Below are 14,103 nucleotides of genomic sequence, written 5' to 3' on the forward strand. Positions count from 1 at the left end.
TGGATTGAAGCAAGGCATGTGAAGCGTCTGGGGTAAACCATGGAAAGCTGTGTAGGTATGTATATTTGCGTGTGTGGACGTGTGTATGTACATGTGTATGGGGGGGGGGGGGTTGGGCCATTTCTTTCGTCTGTTTCCTTGCGCTACCTCGCAAACGCGGGAGACAGCGACAAAGTATAAAAAAAAAAAAAAAAAAAAAAAAATATATATATATATCTTTCTTTTTCTTTCATACTATTCGCCATTTCCCGCGATAGCGAGGTAGCGTTAAGAACAGAGGACTGGGCCTTTGAGGGAATATTCTCACCTGACCCACTTCTCTGTTACTTCTTTTGGAAAAAAATGCAATTGAGTGGGAGATGTATAAAAGAAAGAGACAGGAGGTCAAGAGAAAGGTGCAAGAGGCGAAAAAGAGGGCAAATGAGAGTTGGGGTGATAGAGTATCATTAAATTTTAGGGAGAATAAAAAGATGTTCTGGAAGGAGGTAAATAAAGTGCGTAAGACAAGGGAGCAAATGGGAACTTCAGTGAAGGGCGCAAATGGGGAGGTGATAACAAGTAGTGGTGATGTGAGAAGGAGATGGAGTGAGTATTTTGAAGGTTTGTTGAATGTGTTTGATGATAGAGTGGCAGATATAGGGTGTTTTGGTTGAGGTGGTGTGCAAAGTGAGAGGGTTAGGGAAAATGATTTGGTAAACAGAGAAGAGGTAGTAAAAGCTTTGCGGAAGATGAAAGCCGGCAAGGCATCAGGTTTGGATGGTATTGCATTGGAATTTATTAAAAAAGGGGGTGACTGTATTATTGACTGGTTGGTAAGGTTATTCAATGTATGTATGACTCATGGTGAGGTGCCTGAGGATTGGCAGAATGTGTGCATAGTGCCATTGTACAAAGGCAAAGGGGATAAGAGTGAGTGCTCAAATTACAGAGGTATAAGTTTGTTGAGTATTCCTGGTAAATTATATGGGAGGGTATTGATTGAGAGGGTGAAGGCATGTACAGAGCATCAGATTGGGGAAGAGCAGTGTGGTTTCAGAAGTGGTAGAGGATGTGTGGATCAGGTGTTTGCTTTGAAGAATGTATGTGAGAAATACTTAGAAAAGCAAATGGATTTGTATGTAGCATTTATGGATCTGGAGAAGGCATATGATAGAGTTGATAGAGATGCTCTGTGGAAGGTATTAAGAATATATGGTGTGGGAGGCAAGTTGTTAGAAGCAGTGAAAAGTTTTTATCGAGGATGTAAGGCATGTGTACGTGTAGGAAGAGAGGAAAGTGATTGGTTCTCAGTGAATGTAGGTTTGCGGCATGGGTGTGTGATGTCTCCATGGTTGTTTAATTTGTTTATGGATGGGGTTGTTAGGGAGGTAAATGCAAGAGTTTTGGAAAGAGGGGCAAGTATGAAGTCTGTTGGGGATGAGAGAGCTTGGGAAGTGAGTCAGTTGTTGTTCGCTGATGATACAGCGCTGGTGGCTGATTCATGTGAGAAACTGCAGAAGCTGGTGACTGAGTTTGGTAAAGTGTGTGAAAGAAGAAAGTTAAGAGTAAATGTGAATAAGAGCAAGGTTATTAGGTACGGTAGGGTTGAGAGTCAAGTCAATTGGGAGGTAAGTTTGAATGGAGAAAAACTGGAGGAAGTAAAGTGTTTTAGATATCTGGGAGTGGATCTGGCAGCGGATGGAACCATGGAAGCGGAAGTGGATCATAGGGTGGGGGAGGGGGCGAAAATCCTGGGAGCCTTGAAGAATGTGTGGAAGTCGAGAACATTATCTCGGAAAGCAAAAATGGGTATGTTTGAAGGAATAGTGGTTCCAACAATGTTGTATGGTTGCGAGGCGTGGGCTATGGATAGAGTTGTGCGCAGGAGGATGGATGTGCTGGAAATGAGATGTTTGAGGACAATGTGTGGTGTGAGGTGGTTTGATCGAGTAAGTAACGTAAGGGTAAGAGAGATGTGTGGAAATAAAAAGAGCGAGGTTGAGAGAGCAGAAGAGGGTGTTTTGAAATGGTTTGGGCACATGGAGAGAATGAGTGAGGAAAGATTGACCAAGAGAATATATGTGTCAGAAGTTGAGGGAACGAGGAGAAGTAGGAGACCAAATTGGAGGTGGAAAGATGGAGTGAAAAAGATTTTGTGTGATCGGGGCCTGAACATGCAGGAGGGTGAAAGGAGGGCAAGGAATAGAGTGAATTGGATCGATGTGGTATACCAGGGTTGACGTGCTGTCAGTGGATTGAATCAGGGCATGTGAAGCGTCTGGGGTAAACCATGGAAAGCTGTGTGGGGCCTGGATGTGGAAAGGGAGCTGTGGTTTCGAGCATTATTGCATGACAGCTAGAGACTGAGTGTGAACGAATGAGGCCTTTGTTGTCTTTTCCTATCGCTACCCCGCACACATGAGGGGGGAGGGGGATGGTATTCCATGTGTGGCGAGGTGGCGATGGGAATGAATAAAGGCAGACAGTGTGAATTGTGTGCATGGGTATATATGTATGTGTCTGTGTGTGTATATATATGTGTACATTGAGATGTATAGGTATGTATATTTTGCGTGTGTGGACGTGTGTGTATATGCATGTGTATGGGGGTGGGTTGGGCCATTTCTTTCATCTGTTTCCTTGCGCTACCTCGCAAACGCGGGAGACAGCGACAAAGCAAAATAAGAAATAAAAAAATATAATCCAGAAATCCTCCCCTCCTTGTATTTTTTAACTTTCTAAAATGGGAAACAGAAGAAGGAGTCACGCGGGGAGTGCTCATCCCCCTGGAAGGCTCAGACTGGGGTGTCTAAATGTGTGTGGATGTAACCAAGATGTGAAAAAAGGAGAGATAGGTAGTATGTTTGAGGAAAGGAACTTGGATGTTTTGGCTCTGAGTGAAAGGAAGCTCAAGGGTAAAGGGGAAGAGTGGTTTGGGAATGTCTTGGGAGTAAAGTCAGGCGTTAGTGAGAGGACAAGAGCAAGGGAAGGAGTAGCAGTACTCCTGAAACAGGAGTTGTGGGAGTATGTGATAGAATGTAAAAAAGTAAATTCTCGATCAATATGAGTAAAACTGAAAGTTGATGGAGAGAGATGGGTGATTATTGGTGCATATGCACCTGGGCGTGAGAAGAAAGATCATGAGAGGCAAGTGTTTTGGGAGCAGCTGAATGAGTGTGTTAGTGGTTTTGATGCATGAGACAAGGTTATAGTGATGGGTAATTTGAATGCAAAGGTGAGTAATGTGGCAGTTGAGGGAATAATTGGTATACATGGGGTGTTCAGTGTTGTAAATGGAAATGGTGAAGAGCTTGTAGATTTATGTGCTGAAAAAGGACTGGTGATTGGGAATACCTGGTTTAAAAAGCGAGATATACATAAGTATACGTATGTAAGTAGGAGAGATGGCCAGAGAGCGTTATTGGATTACGTGTTAATTGACATGCGCGCGAAAGAGAGACTTTTGGATGTTAATGTGCTGAGAGGTGCAACTGGAGGGATGTCTGATCATTATCTTGTGGAGGCTAAGGTGAAGATTTGTATGGGTTTTCAGAAAAGAAGAGTGAATGTTGGGGTGAAGAGGGTGGTGAGAGTAAGTGAGCTTGGGAGGGAGACTTGTGTGAGGAAGTACCAGGAGAGACTGAGTACAGAATGGAAAAAGGTGAGAACAATGGAAGTAAGGGGAGTGGGGGAGGAATGGGATGTATTTAGGGAATCAGTGATGGATTGCGCAAAAGATGCTTGTGGCATGAGAAGAGTGGGAGGTGGGTTGATTAGAAAGGGTAGTGAGTGGTGGGATGAAGAAGTAAGATTATTAGTGAAAGAGAAGAGAGAGGCATTTGGACGATTTTTGCAGGGAAAAAATGCAATTGAGTGGGAGATGTATAAAAGAAAGAGACAGGAGGTCAAGAGAAAGGTGCAAGAAGTGAAAAAGGGGGCAAATGAGAGTTGGGGTGAGAGAGTATCATTAAATTTTAGGGAGAATAAAAAGATGTTCTGGAAGGAGGTAAATAAAAAGCGTAAGACAAGGGAGCAAATGGGAACTTCAGTGAAGGGCGCAAATGGGGAGGTGATAACAAGTAGTGGTGATGTGAGAAGGAGATGGAGTGAGTATTTTGAAGGTTTGTTGAATGTGTTTGATGATAGAGTGGCAGATATAGGGTGTTTTGGTCGAGGTGGTGTGCAAAGTGAGATGGTTAGGGAAAATGATTTGGTAAACAGAGAAGAGGTAGTAAAAGCTTTGCGGAAGATGAAAGCCGGCAAGTCAGCAGGTTTGGATGGTATTGCATTGGAATTTATTAAAAAAGGGGGTGACTGTATTATTGACTGGTTGGTAAGGTTATTTAATGTATGTATGACTCATGGTGAGGTGCCTGAGGATTGGCGGAATGTGTGCATAGTGCCATTGTACAAAGGCAAAGGGGATAAGAGTGAGTGCTCAAATTTCAGAGGTATAAGTTTGTTGAGTATTCTTGGTAAATTATATGGGAGGGTATTGATTGAGAGGGTGAAGGCATGATACAGAGCATCAGATTGGGGAAGAGCAGTGTGGTTTCAGAAGTGGTAGAGGATGTGTGGATCAGGTGTTTGCTTTGAAGAATGTATGTGAGAAATACTTAGAAAAGCAAATGGATTTGTATGTAGCATTTATGGATCTGGAGAAGGCATATGATAGAGTTGATAGAGATGCTCTGTGGAAGGTATTAAGAATATATGGTGTGGGAGGCAAGTTGTTAGAAGCAGTGAAAAGTTTTTATCGAGGATGTAAGGCATGTGTACGTGTAGTAAGAGAGGAAAGTGATTGGTTCTCAGTGAATGTAGGTTTGCGGCAGGGGTGTGTGATGTCTCCATGGTTGTTTAATTTGTTTATGGATGGGGTTGTTAGGGAGGTAAATGCAAGAGTTTTGGAAAGAGGGGCAAGTATGAAGTCTGTTGTGGATGAGAGAGCTTGGGAAGTGAGTCAGTTGTTGTTCGCTGATGATACAGCGCTGGTGGCTGATTCATGTGAGAAACTGCAGAAGCTGGTGACTGAGTTTGGTAAAGTGTGTGAAAGAAGAAAGTTAAGAGTAAATGTGAATAAGAGCAAGGTTATTAGGTACAGTAGGGTTGAGGGTAAAGTCAATTGGGAGGTAAGTTTGAATGGAGCAAAACTGGAGGAAGTAAAGTGTTTTAGATATCTGGGAGTAGATCTGGCAGCGGATGGAACCATGGAAGCGGAAGTGGATCATAGGGTGGGGGAGGGGGCAAAAAGCCTGGGAGCCTTGAAGAATGTGTGGAAGTCGAGAACATTATCTCGGAAAGCAAAAATGGGTATGTTTGAAGGAATAGTGGTTCCAACAATGTTGTAAGGTTGCGAGGCGTGGGCTATGGATAGAGTTGTGCGCAGGAGGATGGATGTGCTGGAAATGAGATGTTTGAGGACAATGTGTGGTGTGAGGTGGTTTGATCGAGTAAGTAACGTAAGGGTAAGAGAGATGTGTGGAAATAAAAAGAGCGTGGTTGAGAGAGCAGAAGAGGGTGTTTTGAAATGGTTTGGGCACATGGAGAGAATGAGTGAGGAAAGATTGACCAAGAGGATATATGTGTCAGAGGTGGAGGGAACGAGGAGAAGTGGGAGACCAAATTGGAGGAGGAAAGATGGAGTGAAAAAGATTTTGTGCGATCGGGGCCTGAACATGCAGGAGGGTGAAAGGAGGGCAAGGAATGGAGTGAATTGGATCGATGTGGTATACCGGGGTTGACGTGCTGTCAATGGATTGAACCAGGGGATGTGAAGCGTCTGGGGTAAACCATGGAAAGCTGTGTAGGTATGTATATTTGCGTGTGTGGACGTATGTATATACATGTGTATGGGGGTGGGTTGGGCCATTTCTTTCGTCTGTTTCCTTGCACTACCTCGCAAATGCGGGAGACAGCAAAAAAAAAAAGAAAAAAAAAAAAAAAGCCGAAGACATACTTTCAGCAATAAACAGAATGAAAGTAAATAAAATAGCTGGCCCTAATAAGTTATATATGAGAACAATGAAAGAGGTGAAAAATGAGACAGATAAGCCCTTGGCTATGTGCTGGCCTTGCCTTTTGGCAAAATGTTAGGAGAAACAGCAACAGGTAGTAGTAGTATCAAGGAACATTTAGACTGGAGCATTAGTTACAAACATTTGGTTGTAGTAGTAAAACATAACATAAGGAATGAGCATTATGTAATAGGAGTCAGTAAGAATATTCAATAGAAGTTTCTCCGAACACTGCACAAGAGTTGCCCTCCCCCAGCAACCTGTTAGGGGTGAGGCACCAAAGGTTAAGCAGCAGCAATGGAGTTCACCAGTTACAGAGACTCTACTGCTGTTGCCACCCCCTTGAGAGTGTTCCAGTTGAGAAAAGACATCAGACATCAGTATGTGGTGTGACATAGTTTGAGTAAGTAATGAAAGGGTAAGAGAGATGTGTGGTTGAGAGAGCAGAAGATGGTATTTTAAAATGGTTTGGATACATGGAGAGAATGAGTGAGGAAAGATTGACAAAGAGGATATATGTGTCAGAGGTGGAGAGAAGAAGGAAAAGCAGGAGACCAAATTGGAGGTAGAAGGATGGAGTGAAAAAGAATTTTGAGCAATCAAAGCCTGGACATACATGAGGGTGAAAGGCATGCAAGGAATAGAGTGAACTGGAACAATGTGGTATGCCTGGATCGATGTGCTGTCAATGGATTGAACCTGGGCATGTGAAGTGTCTGGGGTAAATCATGGAAAGTTTTGTGGGGCCTGGATGTGGAAAGGGAGCTGTGGTTTCGGGGCATTATATATGACAGTTAGAGACAGAGTGTGAATGAATGTGGCCTTTTTTTTGTCTGTTCTTGGCATTGCAGAGAGAGAGAGAGAGAGAGAGAGAGAGAGAGAGAGAGAAGGGGGGGGGCTATTTTGTGTGTAGTGGGGTGGCGATGGGAATGGATGAAGGCAGTGAGTATGGATATGTCTGTGTACGTATATGATGAAATGTATATGTATGTTTAGGTGCGCGTGTGAGCATCTGTGTATATACATGTGTATGTGGGTTGGTTGGGCCATTCCCCATCTGTTTCCTTGTGCTACCTCACTGGCGCGGGAGACATCAGTTAAGTATGATATAAATAATAATATGAGAGATAAAAAGGAGGTAGGCAATAAGACACAACCCTGAGGAATACCACTGCTGACAAGGTAAGAGAAAGATCTCACTCCATCAAAGACTATACCAAGCTACACATTAGAGAGCAGATAGATGTGAAGATAATAAAGAAAGAAGTTCAGATGGCAAAACTTTACGTCAAATCCTACCAAATGCTTTGGAGATGTTAAAGGACATGCAAATGATTCACCAAAATCCCTGAGAGCAGGATCAGAAGTGAGTAACATGAGAGAGATGATAACCAGTGGACCATACACCATAGTATTCATTAAATAAACATTATCTCATTACCTGTGGGACTGCTGAGTGCCAAGGTTGTGGACCTCCATTGATGATGATTGGTGGTTCTTCTGACAAAGGGTCTTCCTCTTCTTCCTCATCAGTCCCTCCAGTCGCTCCTTCTACAGTTATTTTTATTTTTGGCTCCATGACCGTGGTCGTTACCTCTTCCATACAACCTAATTCCTCCACTTCCATAGGCTGGGTCAAAATTAAGGCACTGGTTGTCATTACTGGGGTTTATATAAATGTTTTATATCATATTGTACTTTGAAGTCCCTAACATGTTTCATAGCTTACTTCTAACCTCAAACAAAAATCTTTTATTGAAATCTGAACACAGCTAAGAAGTTCTACTAACAAAACAAATGGATATTAAGTCTTAAAATCCAAGACACTCTCCTCTATCTAAACATTCAAATGGTGAAAACACAGGCCTATTGTTCAACTAAGTCATCTATGAAATAGGCAGGATAGAACTTCATTTGATAGTAATTCAACCAAAATGTGATCACCTCTTCTGTAGTTAGAGACCTGATGCTCATCAATCATGAACCCAAGTGACTTCAGTTCACTAAAAAAAAAAAAAAGTAACTAGTTATTTCAATGCTTGCCTTTCTACAAGTAACAAACCATGTACATCTTAAAGGTTTCAACTCTAAAAGTCAAGGTGCATTATACATGTCAACTAGAGAATGAATTTGAGCAAGTGGGGCCATTTTTTTTTAATGTTCCTGGCACTTCCTTGCAGTGCAGAAAATGATAAACATATATAAAAAAGAAATATATATCTACCACATTTAGTTGCTGGATCATATCACCCACATGCATTCATAACTATTAACACAGTAGACTAAAGTCATTAGGCAATTTTTTGGATGCTAGGACTCCTAGTTATGGGTTTAAGTGATGATCTTTATGCTACTCAGCAACTACTTCAGAAAGACAAAGACAACAACGCATTTCATTTTGGGGATGACTAAAGAGGAACAGAACCAACAATATATTGGGATTCTACGATAGGGCTCCATTCCATATAGCTCCAAGTCAGTCCTAAAGATTATTAAACAATTCTCTTAATAGAATTTAATTTCATTTGTTTCCTTCAGTTTCTCAATACTAAGGAAAGCCAAAACTATACCAGTCTGTGACTAAGGAAGAACTAATTAATTTCAAGAGCAGAGAAGCATAATGTTTGCCTGTGGGTGAAAGAGATTTGGAGTTAAACAACCCCTGCTGTACTGGTGAACTTGAGATGTAGTTGATTCAGAGTTGATCACATATATTGCAAAACCTGACTTGCTTGTATAATTTTGTTTACACAAGTTTATCACTCGTTGATTCCAGCCAACTCAAATTATAAACAGCTTAATCTGAAATGTACTCAAAATGGATAATTTGTCTATCTATCTATATCTCTGATGCCTGTTCCTTTCTGGAACTCCTCCAATGGAATATCAATGGAAAGAGAGTCTCCCTAACTAGTAAACTCTCGTGCCACTTCTTAGCCTTTATTGCCTCACTCTTAACAGACCTACTGACTACTATTACCTAACGCTCCAGCTTGATGTAGCTACTTACTACTCTACCTAATGCTCTTACCTAAATGCTCCTACCTACCACTTCTATCTATTGCTCCTTCCATTTTGCCAAAAGGTAGGGATAGCACATAACACTCAACACTGGAAAATCTAGTTACAAAGAATGAGCTGTGCGAGTGTGGTTGAGACAGCAGAAGGGGTTTGCTGAAATGGTTTGGACATTTGGAGAAAATGACTAAGGAAAGGTTGACAAAGAAGATATATGCATCATAAATGGAGGGAAGGAGAATGGGGAGACCAAACTGGAGATGGAAGGATGGGTGAAAGGCATGCACGGGAAAGAGTGAATTAGAATGATGTGGTGTACTGGGGATGCAAGACCAAATTGGAGATGGAAGGATGGAGTGTAAAAGATTTTGAGTGAATGGGCTTGAACATGCATAAGAGTGAAAGGCATGCATGGGAAAGAGTGAATTAGAATGATGTGGTGTACTGGGGATGACAAGCTGTCAATAGATTGAATCAGACCATGTGAAGCGTCCAGGGTAAACTACTGAAAGGTCTGTGGGGTCTGGTTGAGGAAAGGGAACTGTGGTTTTGGTATCATACACAGGCAAGCTAGAGATTGGATATAAACGCATGCAGCCTTTCTTCCTCTGTTCCTGGTCCTACCTCGCTAACACAGGAAAAAGCGATCTACTATGAAAATGAAATCGAAGCATGGCTTTCAATTTCTTTTAAGAATATATAATTCAAATTCTGATAATTAAAGACAAAATGTGATTGATGTTGTTATGGGTTGAACCTATATGTTTTACCTCCATGGCTTAGTAGAAAACTTATATTTCTTCAAAACTGTTAAATGCACTATGGGGAACAGACAGCTCTACCTGATGAGGTAAATGTTTTGTCAACTGCAGCATGACAAGTTATTTCTGGGTGTGAGGGTAAAAGTCAATCACAAGTTAAACATGAGTGAGTGTGCCTGGATTGGTGAATTCAGTTCATTACTGCTGAATCCATAATTGCTGGTTGTCTGAGGTGACCACAACAGGGTAGTATGACTTTCTAGTTTGATGGAGTCTAAGCTACCTTCTGTTTAAAAAGTTCAGAGTTATTCAATGATATGAGTTTGAATTAGCCTGAGTCACTAATATGATACATGAGAAAAGTCAAGAATGTCTATATGTATGTCTTTAACATACAGGCTTTGATTCACAGTCAAATGGTTATGGTAAACTTCAAACTATGAAATAAATGAGAAAATTGCCAATTAATACAACAGCTAACCTACCTCCACTACAGGCCCATTGGCAGGAGCTACATTAACAATGTTATCTGTGACAGGTGTCTGTTCACTGGCAGCTGCAGGTGGGGGAGCTGGATGAGTGGGAGGGGATCCACTTGCTCTCTGCCTGCGATTACGTTCTTCTTCCATCCTTCGTCCTTCATCTGGGGACACAACATACCGTCGGATGTGATCATCTGTTATGACCATTCGACTCATCATGGATCTGAGCTGCATTACAGAGGTGTTAACGGACCAAGACTGGATTGCTGGGCTCACTCCTGCCATGATAGACCGCTGAAAGAAAATTTTATATTTACCTCTCTTGTAGAAAATGCAGGTAAACAAATTTAAAAACATATGCATAACAAAAATTATCATATTGCAAAGGTATTAAACTGACAGAAATGAAGAATCTATCATCCTCTATAGCCCACACCTCAGTTCCCCTAAGATCATAGAAAAGGATGTAAACTTAAATACAATATGATTCAAAAAAATCAATGTAATTCCTTGGCATCAGAAGACGGAAAAAGAAAGAATGCTTTTCTTGTGGTAGCACTGTAAGTGCTTATTGGACTCTGTGCTCTTGAATCTAAGTTTATCTAAAGTTCCTTGGAAGCTATAATTATCATTGCAATATTTGTCGTTACAATTTTTGTTGGTGTGGATTGTTGTTGGTATGCAGCCACAGATCAGGGAGGTACATTCATGGTACTACCAGCCCAGGTATCAGGATGGTTAGTGATAACTGTATAGTAAGCCAGCACTTCAGTGGGTATCAAGCTGCACTCCTTTGACCCATGTAGCTGTTTTTCTTTCTGCCTCACCCACATATGGACTGCTGCCATTCTGTACACAATATATACAATCTTGTCTTGTCCCAACTAACACTTGACAACACTTAACCCACACAGCTCATTCTCTAGATTTTTCTGTGGTGAATGCTATGCACTAGTCCTGCCTTTTTGCAAAATGGTGAAAGCAACAGACAGAATCTGTAGGTAGGAACATTAGCCAAGAGCATTTGGTAAAAAATTAGGTAAAAGTATTAGGTAGGAACATTAGTGGGGGTATTAGTTAGTAGTACATTGGAGCATTAGGCAGGAACATTAGGTAGACATATTAAGAAGTGGTCAGTTGGAAAAATAGGTAAAAGCCTCTGAAAACAATGTGCTACAGTTGCCCAGCCAATGGCCTGAAAAATGTGAGGCACTAAAGGTTAAGAAGTCACTGGAGTTAACCAGTTATGGAGACTATTTTGCCATGGCCACTCCCTTGAGGAAGTTCCCAAAGGGCATCAGAGATTTACACAGACAGCTGCTGGCATTATACTTTGTTTTCTGACAGTCCACTTAGCTGACCTCCAACCATTTTCATACCTACCTAAGTAGCTACCAAAATGATCCTGTGACTATATTTTGCCTCAGGTAGGACTACTGCCTTGAGCAGACTGTATATCTCTCTTGATTCACAAGGTTGCAGCCTTTTGGCAGCAAGCATTGTGATTATGTGTTCTTGGTTATAATCTTTTAGCTATCCATCAAGTTTCTTTTTGAAGGCTTCAAACCTCACTCCAAGCATATTCGTTTTCTCACTGGGAAGAACAATGTAAAATCTCTTGATCTTTCTTGCAGGGCATTCATGTCCAATTCCTTTGTTTAATGTCTTTCAAGTAAATGGCAAGAGTAAATGTGAAAAAAAAGCATAGTAATGAAGTGCAACACAGGAATGACACTGAAAAAATTGAGTGTTTCAATGGGGAGGATCTGTTTGAAGCAGAGTGCTTGGTTACTTGACAGTGAACTCAACAGCATATGGACCCTTGGGGTTGAAGCAAGTCATATGGTGAAAGGGGGTTTCTGATGAGGGTGCATTATAAAGCACGTGGGAGATGCCAGTCCATATTACAGCAAAAACAGACAAGCCTGGCTCAGAGTGTAGTAGTCCTGAGAGTGTTGTATGGATGCATCTAGAACTCTGAATTCATCCCCCATTACCATTATTTCCTTTCAATACAGTACTGTGATAATAAAAATAATAACAGCAGCAACAACAACAACAACAACAACAACAATAATAATAATGATAATAATAATAATAATAATAATAATAATAATAACAATAATATCCCTAGGGTAAGGGAAAAAGAATTCTACCTCCATATTCCTTGCATGTCAGAGAAGGTGATTAAAGGAGGCAGAAGCAGTGGGCAAGAAATCCTTCCCATTTTGTATCTTAATTTCTAAAAGAGGTAACAGAAGCCAGGCAGGGTGAGCTTATCCTCCCTGAAGGATCAAGCTGGGTTCTCTAGATGTTTGTGGTGAAAGGACAAGAGTTAAGGATGGAGAAGCACTATTTCTCAATCAGGAGTTGTAGAAGTGTGTGACAGAGAGTAAGGAAGTAAATTCTGCAATTATGTAGGTAAAACTGAAAAAGGAGAGCAAGAGATGGGTGATTATTAGTTCTTATGCACCTGGCCATGAGAGGAAAGATCATAAGACATGCCTTTTGAAAGCAGCTGAGTAAGTGGGTCAACTGTTTTGATGTAAGAGTATTAGTGATGGGTGATTTAAATGTGAAGGTCAGTAAAAAGGCAGTGGAGGGTATAACTGGTATGCAGAAGGTATTTAGTGTCATAAACAGAAATGGTGAACAACTTATGGAGTTGTGTACTGAAATAAGACAGATGACTGAGAATACCTGGTTAAAAATGAGATATATACACAAGTATACATGTGAGTAAGAGAGATGGTCAGTGGGCATTATTGGATTACATATCAAATGATAAGCGTGTAAAAGAAAGACTTTTGGATGTAAATGTGCTGTTAGGGCAGCTGGTGGGATGTCTTAGCACTATCTCGTGGAAGTGAGGATGAAGATTTGAAGAGGTTTTTGAAAAAAAAGATGAAACAATGTCGGAAAGAAGAGAGTGGTGAGAGTAAGTGAGCTTGGAAAGGAAACATGATTGAAGAAATACCAGCAGAGATTGAGCATAAAATGGCAAAAGGTGAGAGTGGGTGAGGAATGGGAGTTATTCAGGGAAGCAGTGATGGCATGTACTAGAGATGCATGCGGTATGCGAAAGGTGGGAGATGGGCAGATCAGAAAGGGTAGTGACTGGTGGGATGAAGATGTAGAGAGAAAAGAGAGGCATTTAGGTGGTACTTATAGAGATGGGTGGTACTTATAGAGATGGAGTGAAACTGATTGGGGGATGTATAAGAGAAAACAGCAGGAGGTCAAGAGGAAGGTGCAAAGGTTGAAAAATATGGCATATGAGAGATGGAGTGAGTGAGTATCAGTTAACTTTAGGGAGAAGAAGAGGTTTTGGAAGGAGGTAAATAATGTACAAAGACAAGAGAAAAAATGGGATCATCAGTGAAGAGGTCAAAAAGGGAAGTGATAACAGGTAGTGATGAAATGAGGAGGAGATAGAATGAGTATTCTAAAAGGCTGTTAAATAGGTTTGATGACAGTGACAGAAGAAGGGTGTTTGGGTCGGGGTGGTATGCGAAGTCAGAAAGTCATCAAGAGTTGTTTGATGAAAGCCTTGTGTAACATGAAATGCGACAAGGTGGCTGGAGTGGTTGGTATTCAATTGCATCACTGTATAAAGGCTTGGAGGTCAAAAGTAAGTGTTCAAACTACAGAGGATTAAGTTTGTTGAGTACACCTGGTAATTGTATGAGAAGAAACTGATTGAGAGGTTAAATGCACGTACATAACATCAGATTAGGGATGGGCAGTATGGTTTCATTAGCCCTAGAGGATGTGTGGATCAGGTGTTTCTCTAAAGAATGTGTGAGAAACACTTAAAAAACAAATGGATCTGTCTGTGGTATTCTTGAA

The 14,103-nt window shown here is 41.2% G+C and overlaps 1 protein-coding gene across 12 annotated transcripts in view; it reads right to left on the reverse strand.

Annotated features, from left to right (window-relative positions):
* Positions 1-14,103, reverse strand: part of LOC139755383 (uncharacterized) — a 102,489-nt gene that overhangs the window by 9,832 nt on the left and 78,554 nt on the right. For all 12 annotated transcript variants that reach the window (XM_071673619.1, XM_071673622.1, XM_071673615.1 and 9 more), the window contains 2 exons: positions 10,258-10,548; positions 7,435-7,623 (listed from right to left, as the gene is read on the reverse strand). In XM_071673619.1, coding sequence (XP_071529720.1) covers positions 7,435-7,623; positions 10,258-10,548 — 480 coding nt within the window. The remainder of the gene's footprint in view (positions 1-7,434; positions 7,624-10,257; positions 10,549-14,103) is intronic.

The sequence above is a fragment of the Panulirus ornatus genome, chromosome 19, assembly GCF_036320965.1.
Source record: "Panulirus ornatus isolate Po-2019 chromosome 19, ASM3632096v1, whole genome shotgun sequence".
Taxonomy (NCBI): Eukaryota; Metazoa; Arthropoda; class Malacostraca; order Decapoda; family Palinuridae; genus Panulirus; species Panulirus ornatus.